At 48.1% G+C, this 18776-nt stretch overlaps 1 protein-coding gene across 6 annotated transcripts in view; it reads right to left on the bottom strand.

Moving 5' to 3' along the window:
• ATP2B1 (ATPase plasma membrane Ca2+ transporting 1) overlaps positions 1 to 18776 on the bottom strand; it is a 551789-nt gene that overhangs the window by 89792 nt on the left and 443221 nt on the right. For all 6 annotated transcript variants that reach the window (XM_069628007.1, XM_069628002.1, XM_069628005.1 and 3 more), the window contains exon 19: positions 219 to 326. In XM_069628007.1, coding sequence (XP_069484108.1) covers positions 219 to 326 — 108 coding nt within the window. The remainder of the gene's footprint in view (positions 1 to 218; positions 327 to 18776) is intronic.

The raw sequence follows: 18776 nt of genomic DNA on the forward strand, positions 1-18776 counted from the left end.
GATCAGATAATTAAACATGCCCTGAAATATGTGGATGTTATTCAAATCAGGACTGCTGTACTTAACAGCTAGCAAATGATCACCTATACCACAGAATTAATGTAAAAATTACTTCTCGAAGATCTCCAGCAATAAATGACATGCACATATACTGAACAAGTTAAACACACAAAAACACCAACCCGAACTATAGAAGAAAAAAAAACAATCTAAATTACCTGGCCCCAGAGTAATGTTCCCATTCCTAGGAAAACAGACCAAAGCCATTGATCCACTGTAAGTTCAGTGCAACTGAAAGGTTTCCCACCAAACTGAACAATGATAATCTGCAGGCAAAAACAAAGAATGAAAAATATTGATATACAAACATTACATTCTCTAACAACGTACACACACTTAAACACATTATCAAGTCTCTGTGTTAATATGCTTACACCTATATGATTTGGGAATAAACTAGGTGTGACCCAAGATGCTTGGTACCAAATGGGTGTATTGTAGGAATGAAAGGGTATTGCTATAAGCTTCAGTGCTCTAGGCTACGTATATCTCAGATGTCAAACACCTAGGGGAAACTTGATCACGTTGACCATGCCGTGGTAGCCACAAGGAGCATGAGCTTTCTGCATAGTTCAGAAATAACCACCCATGACAAAGAAACATGGCAAGATCCCATGTATGACCCCGAAACTAGCAGCTTAATTAAAAGCAGCCACTACGTTGGAACTACTAGTCAATCCTCTCCATTTCAGTAAGCGGATTGCAGAGGGTTTCTTGCTATGGGAACATAGGGAACCATGGGCCCCTGACATTGATTGCTCATTTCTTACGTCACAGGTGTATTATTGCCACACTTTGCAGCCGCTGAAACATCCAGGTGTACTTGGCAATCGAAACAAGGTTTCTAATTCCCTTCAATTGCAAAGAGATTAATGCTGTATTTCCCTCCTTTTTTTAAAACTTTAGGTAAATAAAGTAATAGTACTAAATTATGGTACATGTATATCATTTTGCTATAGTGGCAGCAGCGGTATTGCCTTCTAATGGGCAGATGAACACGCTTGATCAGTCAGTGGATTGCAGATACTTTACTTATATGGAGCCATGACTTTAGGATTTAGCTCTTTGGCCCTGCAACGCATAGTCAATATTCAGTTACACAAGCATGCCATATGGGAATATGGCAGAACACTCAGTATTATTTTTTATGTGTAGAGCACTCCAACATGTACACATCAAGATTTAAGTATTTGAGTGTTATTGATTTTCTTTAGATTTTCAAAATGTTTTACATATTGAAGCATACCAGGGCTACCTAGTTGCCGATTAAAACCATGCAGACCCACAGGAATCCTTAAACGCAAAGATTGTCTGTTCCTGCTACTCTCCCTATAAGCTGTTAAGTTAGTGGGACTCTTCACCAGCTTACAACTACTTAGCAATGGTAAACATTGGCCACATATGGACCATGGTTGTCTGTTTAAGCGAAGGTAGAAGACATCCCTCACTGATTTTGAGTGGCTCATATCTAAGGAGACGATTGGCTGCCTTTATTAAAGTTCAGAATTACAGTAAATGTTCTGTATCTTTTTACACTGAGTGAAGCTGTGGCTGGCCATCACAGATCAGTTTTGTCTGATCTTGCATTGCCGTCTACGGGAATTAAGTTAATATACACAATGGTAGAGTCTGGAAAATAGATTGAGGACAACTGTGAGAGTTAGCCATCAATAATGAAATGTGCTGGACACATACAACGTATATTAGGATGTACCAGTAACCTAGTCTACAAGGTATATCTACAAACCTTTTCTCTGGTATCATTCTGTCAGTAAATCTCTCAGCCCTTGGCTATATTGTATACATCTTATTCACTTTCATAAGAATTCGACAAATTTATTAACTTCAATTTTTGAAATTCCAAATTTAAATGAACAGAGATGTTGGCATTACATCCCGTTTGAGGACACTTCACTTCTAAACGGTGTCCTGAAGGAGGCAGGGAGATTAAAATTTAAAAGTATGTACCACGTCATGTCGAGGCTATAGTCAACTTGGTCCATACGATAGTCTCTCAGAAAAACCTTTTAGTGCATTTATTACGTTTGGTGTATCAGATATTGATTACATTTTGTTTAGAAATATTATGTACACATGAATATGCTGTGACTAAACGGCTCTATTTTATTGATGTATAACTTGCCTTTCAAAAGGTGATTAGTGCTTTCACTGGTAGTGATTATATATGTCGTGTCTGTCACACGTCTTGACTACTTTATTTTTCCCAGTTTAAAAGCAAACCGTATTGCACTTTTGACAGCTTCAGACAATTGATTAACTAGAAATGATTAATAGATTATCTATATTTAGGCACTGAAGCAACTGTATTCAATTACAAGCAACACTGTTCTGTCCTTTATCCACCAAGTTATGGATCTTGAAATCAAAGGGTTCATATGTAAAAAGCACACTGGGTGGTGGATATGGTCCTACTTTTAAAGGTACGTTAGAAACCTTGATGTGTCTTTGGCGGCAGCACCTGTTTTTTTATATCACATTCACAGTATGAATTGTTAAAGGGATGGTCTAGTAACATTTTTTATTTAAAAAATAGATAGGCAACATAAAAAAAAAATACTAGCATTCTACCCAAAGTGATAGCCACAGCAGGCAGAAACGCACGCGGTTGTGTTGGAAAATGCTGCGGTTTTTCTTTCCAAGTTTCTCAGGCTCCTATTGCGTTTTCCAACACAATAACGTTGTATTTATGTTTGCGGTCGCTTCAAAAGCGACCGCAAACATAAATACAACGTTTTTAAAGCTGCGGTTTTATTTCTAAGTTTTCCGGGCTCCTCCAGCCTGGAAAACTTAGAAAAAAAAACGCAGCTAGTGCTTATTTTTAAAAATAAATAAATAGCACTTACCGAGATTCAGCTGCAGCTTTCCTGCTCTGGTCTCCGGTCCCTGTCCTCCGCGTACAGCACTAATGAAGGGAAAGCCACCAAGCGGTAGCTTTTGTTTACTACAGTTGGCTGGCTTTTCTTTCATGAGTGCCGCAAAAGCCAGCACAGGAGGGCCTCCATTTCACAAAATGGATGCGCCAATGTGCTTGCTTTTGCGAATTTTGAGCTTGAATAGCTCAAAAGTTTACATAGGAAGTTTCAAAACGGAGAATGCTAGTATTTTTTTTATGTTGCCTATCTATTTTTTAAATAAAATTTTTTACTAGACCATCCCTTTAATCATATCCTGCTCCAACAGAAGCACACCAAGGCGATATCGTGGCTGAACCCATTTGAATTGTTTCATTTTAGAATGCCTCATTAAGGAAGATTCTGCCTACATTCTGCTGCAACCTCTATTACTACCTCTGTGTTTTTATTAGATAAGTGGTTCTATTATGTTTTAAAAACATTTTAAATCAGTGTTCTGACCAACTCTACCATCTTGGGGAAGACTCTGAATGGTAAACTATTGGGGCGAGATGCCACTGTGTAATGAGAATCTCAATAAAGTGTGCCTGCACCATGGTACCTATAACCAGAGGGAGATGTATGTACTGTATTTCACTATTTTGCACTCTTGGACAAGGTCAAGCCGTGTTTGAGGTTTTGTCCCATCAAAAATATTATGATCACTGAGCAACATAATAGCAATTTTAAGAACGTCTGTCGGTGCTGTTTCGACGAACGTTTACGGTATCAACATGTAGATCTTCATGGCCCCATGGAATAAACCCACTTAATTGGCAGAGGTAAAAGTTAACTCTTCTGCCACACCACAGTAGTCTTTGTGCAAAGTGATTGCTCAGTGTGAACATTTTAAAGCATGTACTGTAGACAAACCACGCCTACTTTTCTCGCACATTAAATTCTTACTCGTTTGAAAGGATCTGGTGGAATAGAGCTCTCAAATTACCTATTGTAATTACTGGCATTGCTCACTTGTGTTATTTTGCATTCATGCCCAGTTTATAAAGACTACTGTACAAGAACAATAGTGCAATTTGATGAGAACCTAAAAGCAAGCACACGTGGCATGAGGCCACTTGAGATCTTGCTGAATGTGTTGCACTACTTTCAAAGTACAGGCACAGAGCTTGTTGATATGCATAATATGTATACCATTTGCAGTTCCACAAACAATTTTAAATGATTTTGTGAAACAATCAAATGTGTAGCATCAACAAATGTTAGGGACAGGTCTGAACACATCCGAGCTGTGGCCAGATCAGTTTGGGCCCTGGATCAATGAAGGTGGCCAAGCAGTGTATGCCACTAGGGTGAAAACAGAGGATGCAATCTGGCATCAAAGGTTTGTACTGGAGCAGTAATGTTTGTGTATACTGCATGAAATGAAGTGTTTGGAGAAGAGGATGGAGGTTAAATGTCAATATGGTACGCTGACACCAAGACCACAGCCTGAAGATCAGAAGAAATCTAATGCAATTTCTTGGAGAAGGGGTAAGAGGTTAAAGAGCCTCTTGCCAGACCCTGCCAGGCTTATGGAATCGAATGACAAGGCAGAAACAATTGCGTTTGGTAAAGGGGGAGCTAGCTTCACCATCACATTTATGAGCAGTCCGCATCTAGTTACCAATTTCTGCAACCACTGTTTCGCCACTGGCTCTTTCCCCTCGTCCCTCAAGCACTTATTTGTGCGCCCACTATTGAAAAAGCCTTCAGCAGACCCAACCTGTCCATCCAACTACCGCTCCATTTCAATCACCCTCTTCCTGGGGAAACTGCTGAAGAAGCTGGCCTTGCCCCAACTCAAATCGCACAAAGAACTTGTTGGTGGTCTCCACGATCATCAATCTGGATTCCGAGCATCCAGAATTAAGGAATCTGCTCTTCTGAACACCCGTGAAGAACTGCTTGCATCCCTGGACTCCAACCCCCCAGCTGTCCTCATTCTACTTTATCTCTCTTCTGCCTTTGTCACAGTCAACCATTCCATCCTCATACAAAGGCCCCATGATACCCTTGCTATCTCAGAACTGGCACTGGAACGGCTGACTTCTTTCCTAACTGACCGCTCTTCACATGTCATCCTGAGCACCTTCTCTCCTACTTCCTTCTACACCTGTGGTGTCCCCCAGGATTCTATCTTCTCCCCTGGCTCTTTAACATCTACCTTGCTCTGCTTGCTCACCTCATATCCCTTTTCTCCCTCAAACAACCAGTGTTATGCAGACAACAACTCTTTTTCAAACTTCCTGCTGACTCACTTGCACCTTCCTTCATCCCCAACTGCCTTTCTGCCATCCAGGTTTGGTGCTCTTCCAATGATCTCTGCCTCAATGCCAGCAAAATTGAGACCTTTCTGATTTGGATCCCTGCTCTCTCATTCGTCCCTTCTCTCTGGCCTCCCAGCTTGGGCTCTCCCCCTGCTCCTTCTTCTGAAGCCAGAAACCTTGGAGTCATCTTTGACCCCGCTCTCCTTCCTCCCTCACGCGCAAGTCATAGCCAAGAAATCCCACTTCCAACTCTTCCTTCTCAAAGGAATTCTCCCATTTCTCACTGTCCCCCAGAAACTCAATGTTTCCCGAGCCCTGGTTCTCGCTAGGCTTGACTACTGCTACAGCCTCCTCCTCAATCTACCTTCTACTCTGCGACCCCTTCAGCTAATCCAGAATAGAGCAGCAAGACTGATCCTTGGCCTTAAACCCAGGGACTGCATCTCTTCTGCCCTAAAAAGCCTCCACCGACTCCCGGTTGCTGCATGGATCAAATGCGAATCCGTCTATCATCCACAAGGCTGGGGACCACTACCTGCAACTCTCATACCAAATACTCTCCTAGACCTCTTCACTGTGTTTCACTAAACAAGCAGGAGGCCGCTCGATTTCCTCAACTAGATCCCTCCTCTGGAGCAGCCTCCCCCTCCCGCTGCGTCTTGAGCAGGACCTTCTGAAGTTCCAAAAACACCTCAAGACACTCTTTTCCACCTCCTTCCTCTGCTAATCCCACATTTGCTGTGATTGGCATCTTGGGGCCCTTAGGAATCCTCTGGGCCTCTGACCATTCACACCCAATCTCTCCAGCATCTGTCTTCCTTCAGCACTTGCCTCTGCACACCCTCTGCACTGGAGATTTGCACTTTCCACCCAACGTGGGTCTGGGCCGCATACCACTTACCTTGGACTTCATCTGCAGCTCACCCTCAAGTACAGACACCACAGCACCCAACCCATTGCCCTCTTCCTTCCTGCGCTTGTACGTTCTGAATACTTGCAAGGCATAGTAGATTTGGCCGCCCCCCTTACCCGCCTCTACTTTTTGTTGTATTTAATTGTACTGCTATCCTATGTCCTCTCCCTGATGCCCTGTGGGTGCTTTGAAACCTAAGGTATTTCCTGTATAAGGATTTGATATGAAAACTGATCAGATTGGATATTAACAAGACCACTTCATCATCAGGAGAAGGGAATCATTCTCCTGACCTTAGTTCTGAATAGTGGTATGGTCAGTTAGGATTCATTTTTTGAACAGCAGACTCGTATTTGGACATTAAAACAAGAGAAACAAGAGATAAACACAGAGCACACATAGTTAAATGGTCTTTTTTGGTTTTCTGGAGTACTGTAGTATGGAATATGTGGTGTTAATATCAAGAAAATTCAAGGTGCGGTGGAGAAAGTCTCAGCCTTGGCATCTAGGCCAGGGAGAAGTACAAATGAGTTGCCTGATCGGGAGCCTGCGTCCCCTGCACACTATTTAAGGCCTGAACATAATAGCAAAAAAAGTTTTTTAAGCCTAGAACTTGCTAACCTAATATAAGAGTAGCTAGTATGGCTTATGAAGAGTTAAGACATTTATATATAGACAATTATGTTATTTCAATCAAAAGTAGCTTATAACAAAGTATTCAATTGACACTTTTCTTTTTTCTAAAATGAACTATTAATCAAGTGGCACAACATGTTTCGAGTGATTTACTCTTCATCAACACCCGATGAGGAGTAAATCACTCGAAACGCGTGACAAGATAGAACTTATATTTATTTGTTAATAAATTAATTCTTGGAAATGTCAGTGTCCGCGTCCTTCTGATCCTCCACAGGATGCGTCATGAAGCTAGGCTTCTGAGGCACAATAGGAGGCAGAGGGCAAAACCTTTATCAAGTTTAACTATTTTATTTTAGAAGACTTTCATGAGCCCCATAAAATGATTTAAAAAAAAAAAAGAAACTACTCATCCAAGCTTGCCGCTTGCCCTGAGGTGGTGTCTGTCCAGTCCAGGTGAGTGTAGCTAGGTCCCAAAGTGGCTTAACAACTGGGGTCGACATGGAATCTGAAAACTTCCTGGAGGTTGATGCAGGTAGGCCGTGCACCAATGTTCAGTGTAAAATCGTGCCTCAAGACACGTCTTACTGGGGTGCTCACTTCCTGATGCCCCCTACATCATGCCGCTGTCCATGACTGAGGGACACAATTAACAGAGGCCTGACTACATGACCACAAGACAAACATCTACATGAAGCATGAATATTTTGATTGTGGGAACGCCCCACCGAGGCCCGCTCTCCAGCACCTCACCTCAGTCCCCTTTGAACACATCAGATGCGTAGATACCTGGCTACACTTCTACATATTAGCCCCTGGCATACTAGCGGGGGAAGGGGGGTGGGACGTATGGAGGAAAGGGGACAATGGAATAGGCATACTCTCGTCACTACGGTGAGTAAATTTAATTACTCATATGTCCCGTGTCCTTTCCTCCCATCCTTGTGGGTGATTCCACCGAACAAGAAACATAGGGTGAAGCTGTGATAACCTGCCTCATTAATAGGACAAAGCAAAAAGGTTCTTCAGAACATCTGACAAAACTCTGCATCGCGCCTGGAGCTGTTGTCCAGTGAGTATTGCTTAAAGAAGGCTGATTGAGTGGCCGAAGTAGCCGCCTTCCTGGCCTTGGCTCTGACTGCATGAGCATGAATCCCCTCAGGAACAGGTTTGCCCATGGCCAAATGCACCTCTGAAATGGCCTGAACCATCCAACAGGTGACCGAAGCCTGAGAGCCGGGGAAGGAGCCCCTAAGTCACAAACAATGCTTTGGACTTCCTGAAGGAATTTGTCTGAGAGAGATAAACCGTGTGGAACCCCTTGAGGTCCAAGGAATGCAGGGCCCTCTCTCCCTCCGACTGCGGGTTCCGGAAGAACACCAGCAGGCAGATCTCTTGATTCAGATGAAAAGGAGAGACTACCTTGGGCAAGAAATGTGGGTTACCTTGGGCAAGAAATTTGGTTGAGTGCACAAGATGACCTTGTTATGAAACATGGTGAATGGCTCGCATGAAGACAACACAACGCCTGCAGCTCACTAATCCTCCGTGCAGAGGCGAGAGCCACCAATAAAACAGTCTTTAGCGTCACCAAGCGGATGTCCACAGAAGCCATCGGCTGGAAAGGCTTGCGTTGAAAATCTGCAAGAACCACATTGAGGTTCCAGACCGGATGAGGTCTATGTACCAGAGGAAAAAGCCTAGACAACCCTTTAAAGGTGGGCCTTAACCACTGGGTTGGCTGCCGAAAACAAATGAAACCACTGGGTTGGCTGCCGAAAACAAATGATGAGGGGGATTCTTGTAGGCCCCGATGGCTGCCAAATAGGTGCAGCAAGTATCCACCTGGACTATGATCCAGGTGCAACGAAAAGGCCAGTATGTCAATTAGAGGGCAGGGTCCAGCCCCTTGTCGCGTGCCCAATGGCAGAACCTAGTTCATTTGCTCTAATACTGGGACCGAGTCGAGGGCCTCCTGGCCTGCTGAATGATGCCTGTTATCTGAAAATTGAGCGTGCTGAAGCCTCAACTGATCAGGAACCAGGCCGCCAGGACCAGTTTGGCCTGCTCCACTGCCCCGCCCTGCTGCGTCAGGAAGCCCCGGCTGGGGAGTGGGAAATGGACGGGACCCTGGGAGCACAACTGCAGCAGATCCGAAAACCAAGATCTGGAAGGCCAGTGGGGGCAACCAGGGTGAGGCTTCAACCCACAGGAGGCCCAGAACTTGGAGAGTCCGTTGGAGCAGAGGGGTGGGCGGGAACGCATAACACCTGCAGCCGTGCCAACAAATCTGGAAGGCGTCCCCCAGTGACCCTCGACCCTGACTTATGCATGAAGCAAACTGGGGGCACTTGGCATTCCGAGGGAAGGCGAACAAATCCAGGTCTGCAAACCCCCAACGCAGGAACAGGGGTAACAAGTAGTCATCGTGCAATTCCCACTCGTAGGTGTTGAAACCCAAGTGACTCAAATGGCCAGTTTCTGCATTGCTGTCCCCTGGGAGGTGGACTGTTGAAATCCAAATCCCCTCCATCAGGACCCATTCCCAGCACCTTTTACTGAAAGTGGCACGACAATCGTGAACAGCAGAAACTTCCAATGGGGTTGATAGATGGGCACATGCAGGTACGCATCCTTGAGGTCCAGGGAACACATCCAGTCCCCTACACACAGAGACTCTGCTATGTGCATGGGAGTAATGATCTTGAAGTCTTCCAGCGGTAAAGACAGATTTAGAAACGACAGGCCTTGGACTACCCTCAGGCCAATCTGGTTGTTCTTGGGCACCACAAAATTCCTGGACTAGTAACCGAAGTCCCGGTCTACACGAGGAACCGGTTCTATCGCCTGCATCTCCAAGAGCGAAAGAAACTCCCGTAAAAGAACTGGAGACCCAATCTGACAACGAGGAGGAGAGGATGGTAGAGGCAAAGGAAGAGGAAGACTGAAGCCTGTGTAGACTACAGAAAGGATCCACGGGTTGCTGAAAAGATGCTTCAAGGTGTCCTGGAACAGAAGGCAACAGCCCCTCCACAGGCGAGCTATGTTCCCGGATGACAGGTAGCAGAAAAGCCTGTGCAATGTTCTCTGCTGCTTCCTCCTGTTGTGGCTGGGCGACCTGTCAGGCTTCCGTGTACCGCAGTGCCGGAACCCCTTGAAGCCGGAGAATGCACAGGGATTGAACTCAGTCCTGTCTTGGGACTGAGGGAAGGATCTCTTAGCCGGTTTTGTCAGGATGGCAAAGGACTTTGCGAGGATTTGAGTGGAGGTTTTGTTTGTCAACTCGTCATGATCAACGAATGAAAAAGATCCACGCCTTCAAAGGGCAGATCCAAGATCCGCTCCTGTATGCCAGATAAAAAACAGTGGCATGCATCCACGCCATCCTTCTCTCGACCCCAAGGCACAGCCCACTGCTAGTTTTGTCGATGTGGGAGACCGAAGAGACTATGAGGTCTTGTGCAATTGCCCAGGCATCTGCCAGACCAGCCTTAAATGAGGCTTCCTTGTCCAAAGGGAGGTCGGGCAGAAAATCACCAAACTCCCAGCACAGCTTCTGGTTAGCGTCAGCCAAGAGGCTGCCCACGTTGGCTTGCTGCAGGTGCAGTCCTGAGATGGAGTAACAGCGCTTTCCCAAGCACTCATGGACTTTGTCCTCCTTGGAGAGGCAACTGGAGGTTTTTCCTGTGGAGGAAGACAATGGTTTAGAATACAAAGAGGCTGCAGACACCGCAGAGCAATGGAGCTGCAGGTGGGAGGCAAGAACGATTGGCGCCCCGTCCGTCAGCCTAAACCTGCTGTCCAACTTCTTGTTCATATGGGAGTTGGCCCAGAGCTTCTCCCAGACCTTTTGCACCACCTGCAGGATATCCTTTTGGAGAGAGATGCCAGACCAGATTGTGGTGCGTTTCCCCAAAACCTCTGCTAGCACACCCAACTCCTGGGAGGCCTCCTCAAGAAGAGGGAACACCCCCTCACAACCCCCCCCACCCCCCCAAGAACTTCTCCAGGCCCTAAAGGGGGCTGGGTCGGCGCCACCTGCAGGATTGACCTTCACAATTTCCTTCAGGAGTCCCTTCATCTGAGGGCAACGCTTGAGGATGAGGAAGCGCTCAAAGAAGCTGTCCTCAGAAGCCACCGGGTCCCTAGGGACCTGGCCCTCTGATACACTGGTTCTCTGCTCCTGGTAAAAGCGCTGAGGCGCCTGCCGCATGTAGCTGTAAGGCTGTGATGGATACATGTACCACTTAGGGGTACATCTACCAAAACCCTGCACCATAGGATCCGATGACGCTTCGAGAGGGAAGGGGGCTGGAATCATCCTGCAAAGCCCACTCAATGGGAAAAAAAGCACTGGTGGGCCCTGTGCCAGATCCAAGATAGCCCCCTGCCTGGCAGACTCCGTCACGTGCTGCTCCACCATTTTTAAGCCTTGTGCCACGCCCTTGGCGGGAGGGTCACAGAGTCCCTGAGCCAAGAGGATACAGCTTGGTCCTTGCACTCGATGCAGAGGCAACCTCAGATCACTCTGGTAGGCGCTGAGCTTTTAGCCGGATTGCCGCTAGTCCCAACGCCCTGATTCACTGCCTCTGAGCGAGCTCCAGTAGGCTAGGAGCACTTGGTACTGGTGCGGGTTGCCGTGCTGGACCTAGCCGAGGACAGACTCATGGAGGTGGCTCTCGACGATCCCTCAACCCCTGGGGTACAAGAAGAGGACAAGCCTGGTTGTTGTTCTGAGCACCCCTGAGCCTCTCAGATTGGGAGCCGGTAGACTTAGAAACCTCGGGCCTGCCAGAACCTGAACCCAAGGAAACCCGATACGTGGAAACCCTGGAGAAGGAGTTTCTGCGCTGTGGAGCCGTGCTGAACAGAGGGCCTACTTTGTCCTGATGAGAGGTGCTGGAGACAAAGTCCTTAAGGAGGGGCGGGGGAGAAGTGTGGAAGATCTCCCTCCAAAGCGACAAATGATTCTTCAATGCCTTGTGACCGAGAGAGCTCCAGGCCAAACAAGCACTTAAAACAGAGTGCATGGGGGTCTGAGGCCAGGAACGTGCAGTCGCATGACGCACATTTGTGAATCCTCCTACTGCCAACATGTGCCGGACGAGGCAAGGCACTGAAAGGAAGTTAATTAAGAATTTAATAAACAAACAGGGAGAAAGCGGAAAGCCAGCCAATAAATTATCTGCGCTGGCTGCCAGGTCCGACACATTCTGTGCGTAAAAAGGGACTGAGGTGAGGCGGAAGAGGGGAAGCTCAACTTTCCGCTGCCAAAGGTTCTGGTACCGTCCCCATGTTGGAGGCTGCACACAAGGACGGGGTAAAGGGGACAGGGGGTTTAAGTTACTTACCTGTAACTACTGTTGTCTGGCATGGATTCACATGCTCATGAATATTCCCCGTCATCAGGCTGGGAATCCTCGGTAAAAGAAAAAACTCACTTCAAAATTGTATTTCTCCTCTAAACCAATCACTGTCCTATGGGTCATTCTTCCCCCATCCAATGACAGTCCTCTCCCTAAGCCCCACCCCTGGTGGCCATCGTCAGATTTGGTAAGCGTGGAAAGTGGCAGTATGAACCAAGTACAGCCACAGAGGGGACAGAGGGAGGGCTTGCACGTGAATCCATGCCAGACCAATGCTGGAGAACAATAGTTACAGGTAAGTAACTTAAACCTTCAGTATGGGGTCTGGCATGGATTGGCATGCTCATAAATAACGATGACAGCAGTACATATACACAACAAGAAGAGGTGGCAAGGCTCAACAGAAGCAATAACACTCACCTCTGGAACAGACTCAACTCAAACAGGTTGCGTAGCACAGCTTGGCAACTCTGCACTCCTCCCTGGCTTCCCTGTTGATGCAGTAGAACCTCGTCAAGGTGTGTGTATGTGGACCTTCACATAGCCTTGCAGATGTCGAGCAGGGGCACACACTAGAGAAACGCTGTTGTGATTGCTCTGGTCGAGTGGGCTCTCGGCCGGCCTGGCAGCAACCTGCTCGCCAGTCGATGACAGTGCATGAGGCAGCCGGAGAGCCACCTGGAGATGGAAGCCGTCGAGAAGGCCTTTCCTTGATTTATAGGTCCAAAGTTGATGAACTGAGAAGTCTTCCGAAAATTCTTTGCACGCGACACATAGAACTTCAAGCCACGAGCAACGTCCAGCAAATACAAGGCCCTTTGCGCTGGCGATGACGGATTCGGGAAGAAGACCAGTAACACCAATGGTTCATTGAGGTGGAATTCCGACTAACTTTGGCATACAGGTGGGGTGTGTACACAGCCTTGAAGCGAAAGACAAGCAAGGCTACTTGCAAGACAGGGCCTGAATCTCCCAACCCACCTGGCCAAGGTGATAGCCACGTGGTAAGCGGTTGTCCACGAAAGGAACTTGAGCAGGATCTGATGCATCAGTTCGAAAGGGAGCTCCTATTAGCTTAGTTACCACTACATTGAGCTCCCAAGCCGGGGCAGGAGCCTTCACCGGCACGAAAGTCCTAAAGACTCCTTGAGGAATCTGTGAGACCACAGCGAAGGTCTGCCCAGAGACATGGTGTACCTGGATATGGCGGCGAGATGCACCTTGATAGAGGCAAGAGCCCGTCCCACTTTGGCCAAGGAAAGCAAGTATGGTAGAAGTTGCGTGGCCACAACATGCATCAGGGAAATCTTCTGAGCCTAGCACCACACAGAGAAGAGTTTCCATTTATGCCTGTGGCACTTCAACATGGACGAGGCCCTGGCCAGGATGTCCTTACATTCTGTTGGTAAAGCATTACCCAAAATTCTAGGGCTGTAGGAGCCATGTCCTTAGGTTCAGAGACTGACGGCCATGGTGCAGAATCGCACTCCCTTCTCTGGCGAGGTGTTCTGGGGACAGTGACAGCCTGATTGACAGGGCCACTGACAGATGCAGAATGTCTGGTAACCACATTTGTCTCGGTCAAGCTTGGGCAGCGATTATCATCCTGCAGTGGCACTGTCTGAGTGTGTTGATCACAGGTAAGACAAGGGGAAACCGAGGAAATGCCCGCAGGAACCGTCCCTATCACGGGAACCAGACTACATCCCCCCCCCAGGCTCCTCTGTTGGGGGAACCTGCTTGCGGACCTCTGGCACTTGGCGATTGCTGCTGTTGCTAAGAGAACAATCTGGGGCTGCCCCTATTTTCTGAAGAGAAGATCCACCTGGTCCTGGCGAAGTGCCCACTCGTGGCAAGAATGCAGATCCCTGCTGAGTGGGTCTGCCATGGTGTTCTCGACTCCCGCTAGGTGAAACGGGAAGAGGAACATGCCTTGATGAAATGCCCAGCGCTACAAGTCCTGGGCCTCCTTGGAGAGTGCTGGTGAGTGGGCTCCCCACCCACTCCTTGTTTCCAGATGCAGAACATGGTGGTGTTGTCTGTGAAGATCCTCACCACCTTGCCCTTCAACAACGGCAGAAAAGACTTGAGGGCCCAGAATATGGCACGAAGTTCGAGCACGTTGATGTGGAAGTCCTTTTCTTCCGGTTGCCAGAGGCCTCTGGCGTGCAACTGTCCGGTGTGGGATCCCCATCCCTCTAGAGTGGCGTCTGTGGTGACTGTCTCCTGGTAAGGTGGAACCTGAAATGAAGTTCCCTGGATGAGATGCGGCCATACACCCCACCACTGTATTGCCAGACAGAACTTAGTGAGGGAGATCTTGTGTGCAAAGTTCCCCCACACTTGCATCCACCTCGCATCCAGGAATTACCAGCGAGTTCACATGTGAAGTCTGCTGAGGCGAACAAGGCTGAAGCAAGAGGACATCATGCCCAGCAGCGACTTGATGGACCGAACAGTCGCCGTCTAAGCCGACAGCAAGCGCTGCACTTGCCTTGTATGGCTATCACCCTCTCCTCTGAGGGCGAAGCCAAGCACGTCACAGTGTTGAGTCGGGCACCTAGGAGCAGCACATCATGAGATGGCGTCAAGCAAGACTTTGGATAGTTAAAAGAGAACCCCAACTACGTCAGCAGACGTACTGTCTTCGATGTGTGCTCGCTTGCCAGAGAGCGTTAACGCCAACGCACCAGCCAGTCATCCAAGTACGGGTATACGTGAATGCATTGTAGACGAAGATGTGCCGCCACCGGGGCCAGGCACTTCGTAAAAACTCTCGGGCCGACTTCAGGTCGAGAGGTGGTGCCTTGCACTGGTAGTGCTCACCTTGAACTACGAATTGTAGGAACTTGCAGTGTTTCTTGTGAATGGGGATATGGACGTAGACGTCCTCCAAATCCGACGACATCAGAAAATCTTGTTCTAGCTGGCCAAGCAAGTGTTGCAACGTGACCATCCGGAACTTTTTGGCCTTTAAGTACTTGTTGAGACGATGTAGATGCAGGATCGGCCTCTAGCCCCCTGTTTTCTTTCAAACCAGAAAGTATCTGGAATATACTTCAGAGCCTCAGACACTGGGGGACAATTGCTATTGTCGTCCTCTGTAACATGGCCCGCACCTCTTGCAGAAGCTGTGGCCCATGTAGTTCCGGTTGCTGAATCTGAGGGGAACCAGGACACCTGCATTGGAACTCCAAGGTGTGCCCCTGTCCGAGTGTATCAAGAACCCATCTGTCCGTGGTGATCTTTTCCCACGTGCCGACGAACTTCGCCAGTTGGCCTCCCACTGGGATGCGTTGGTGGGAGCCCGAGGCCACAGGCGGTTTAGGCCTGTTTGGGGGTTGGAGCTCTGCCGCCTTGAGAGCGCCCCCTGTACGCTTGAGTGGAAGAGCGTGAAGGCTGCCGGTAAGGGGTGTTATAACCCTTGTATGATCTTCCTGGCTTTCCTCTGGAAGAGCGAAAGGACGATCGTCGCTGCTGCAAACTTCCCATGGAGCGCTCCACCCTGGATTCCCTCTGTGCTAGTCTTTATTTCCTTTCCGAAGAAGTTCTCTTTGTCGGACGGCTTATCGAGCACTGTAGTCTGAACGTCGTGGCAGAAGTTTGTTGCCTTCAACCAACCTTGACGACGCAGGGATACCCTGTTCCCCATCTGGCAGAAACCTGTGTCCGCAATGTCCACTGCCATCGTGATGGCATGATCTGAGGCCACTTCCCCTTCCTGAAAGAGTTCTAGCGCCTCAACCTTCTTTGTCTTCGGGCAGGAAGTCCACAATAGGCCCAGCTTAAACTATAGTTCCTGGTCATATCAGGACAAAAAGGCTAGGGTGTTAGCTGCTTGGATGGTAGAGGCTGCTGTATAAATTATTCTCTTGCCCATTGCATCTAGCTTATTCCCCTCCTAGTCCTGAGGTATCATGGCTGACCACCAAACTAATGCGAGGGCTGAGACCTTAAGCACCTGGGAGCCGCATCTGGCACCCTGTACTTTTTCTCCAATCCGTCCCTCTTGGTCGAAACCGTACTTGGAATTTTCATTAGAGCTAAGCCTTCCTCCCTGAAGTCCCAGAAGGGAATGGACATGGTCTTTCGTCGACTTGCGACTAAGAAACCCTATTTCTTAGTCTCCTCGAGAATCAACAAACAGTTCAGAGGCCCTTGACATGACAGAATGAAAGGATCAATCTTCATCCCGTGGACAGGCCCTATGGGGCTCGTATGCGCGCGGTGTTCCTCCATCAGCCGTGATGAAACATTTGTCCTCGTCGGTGCCCATGCCTGTGTGTGGGTCCGGGGCTCCGGTTGGGCTCTTCTCGCGGGCGAGGAGGTGGTGGTGGTGGTGGTGGAGCAGTCGGATGATGCAGAGGCCCAATGCCCCCTTTGGACTTTCTCTTTCATGGGGGAAGAGTTAAGCCTCTGAGGCTCTGGAGTCTCCCATGGAGGTGTAGGTCCTGATGGAGGCATCCTTTGCTGGATTACAGAGACCAGTGTGTGCAAGGTCATTAGAATGTCCAGCGACACGTCCCTAAGTCTAGGGGTGAAAGTAGCCAGCGGAGTGAGCTCTCGCTGATGCTTCCTTTCTTGCGAGCAGGGGCCTCTGGTCCACCACCACCAGATCTTCCCCCTTTGCGATCTGTGTAGTAACCGCTGTGCGGATCATTCTCTCCCTAGTCAGTATTAGAGTAGATCTGCTCTGGCCTATCTGGAGCAGGGCACTGGTCCACATACTGGGGAAGATCCAATGGGGGGGGGCCGTCAAAGGTTGCTGGGTTGGTGCACCCGCCTGGTCTTTTCCTGACCTCAGCGTCTTAGTCGCTGCCTCTGCAGCCGTAACTCAACTTGGGGGCAAGGACACCCGTGGAGTGGCCGTATTTCTTTCATGGACCCACTCTCCTTCAGAGCTGCTGTAGTGTATGTCGTTGACTTTGTTGACAAAGTGCTTGACGCTGCTTTCATCAACGATGGCATCATCGGCTCAGTTGACCTGGCATGCTGAAAGGTCTTAAGCTTCTACGAGTCCTCTCCGGACTTGTCCCTGGCATACTGCAAGGTATTTGTCGGGTTATCCGCAGACACAAAGAGTTTGGACGGGGTTAGGGACTTTCTCTTTGAAGATGTTCCTTTTGTTGGCAGGCTCATCGTGGAGGCTGACCGTGATGGCGATCACCTTGTGTGCGACTCAGGACCCACATCAGTGCCCTACCGAATAGAGCTAGCGTCGCAGAACTTTGCCTTCTCTTGGACCCCTGCGAGCAGGGTGTCCTCAAAGGATCTCAACGACCTCCCGGATGGAGTTTGCTCCTCACACCGGCCGGTCCTGGGTGAGGCTAGACCCTGCTCTGAGGCTGAGTCAGTGGCCTTGCTCGACTTGAGTCACGCTGACCGTCTGCTGTAGGCATCTTTTTCGTTTATTTCTCGAGAAACCACGGTACACCTTGCATCCCTCCTCATTGTGGTCCCGATGCAGGCAATGTAAGCATTTATGATGCTAATCTTCCACGGAGACGTTTCTGAATCCACACTTTGTGCTGAGTTTGAAGAGGCTTCGAATTTCCTGCTCTTCAGTCATGCTGAAAGGATCGAAGTAGGCCCAAGGCCAGGCCTTCTCGAAACTTCGATGACGATCAGAGAGTGGATGAAGATCTTTGTCAGTAGCGGATCCCCGCTGTCAGTCTCAGTCCTTTGTCAAAGTCGATCAGGCAAATATCGGTCAAAAGAGTTTTGCTATTTTTGGCAAAACTGAAAAAAACACGCAATTAGCTCGGAGAGCTACTTGAGTACTCCCAACACTGAAGCGTGCTGTATAAACCGGAAGATGGCCACCAGGGGTGAAGCTCACGAAGAGGACTGTCATTGGATGGGGGCAGTATGACCCAGAGGACAGTGATTGGTTTAGAGGAGAAATACCGTTTTTTTCTCGTACCGAGGATTCCCAGTCTGACGACGGGGAACATTCATGAGCATGTGAATCCATGCCAGACCCCTTGCTGGAGAAAGTCAATTGTACTAAATGGGAATGGCTGCAGTTACAAGTTTCTAGTTCCAATTGAGGCAGCCATAGAGGTTGGAGCACTTAGTGAATATAGTTTGTAAAGGCACTCTACAATTGTACTTACTCTGGCTTCCTTTAGGTTTTTTAACCTATTTCAAATTGGCGACACTTGCTGTGGTTTGAAAATATGGGTCTGCAAGAAAAGCCCTTGTGCTTCCATCACTTCCACTGGTTCCATGTTTCTACATCTGTGCATGTACATCTTTATTTGCTTGCACTGGTGTATTTGTATATACTAAAACCTGTTGCATCCCAATCCCACCTCACTTTTTCTATGTACCATTATCCTTTTTTAACATCAGTTTTAGTAACCGAGGTAAATGCCACTCTTACTTGGATGGAGAAGTGATAAAAACACTTCCCATTCGTCACATCAGCTAGAATGTCTTTGTACACTTACTCCTCACTAGTTTCATTAGGGATAAAATACTGGAAAATCTATGTTCACTGCTTTGCAAGGGATGTGGGAATGGACAGTAAGGCAAAGCAAAATTTCAAAAGGAACTGAAGAAAAGTCCTTCCTCCTACCTCAGACCTAGTATTTTCACTGGAGCACATAAAGCGCAATTG

The sequence above is a fragment of the Ambystoma mexicanum genome, chromosome 12 (genome assembly GCF_040938575.1).
Source record: "Ambystoma mexicanum isolate Mex_15411 chromosome 12, UKY_AmexF1_1, whole genome shotgun sequence".
In the NCBI taxonomy this organism is placed as follows: domain Eukaryota; kingdom Metazoa; phylum Chordata; class Amphibia; order Caudata; family Ambystomatidae; genus Ambystoma; species Ambystoma mexicanum.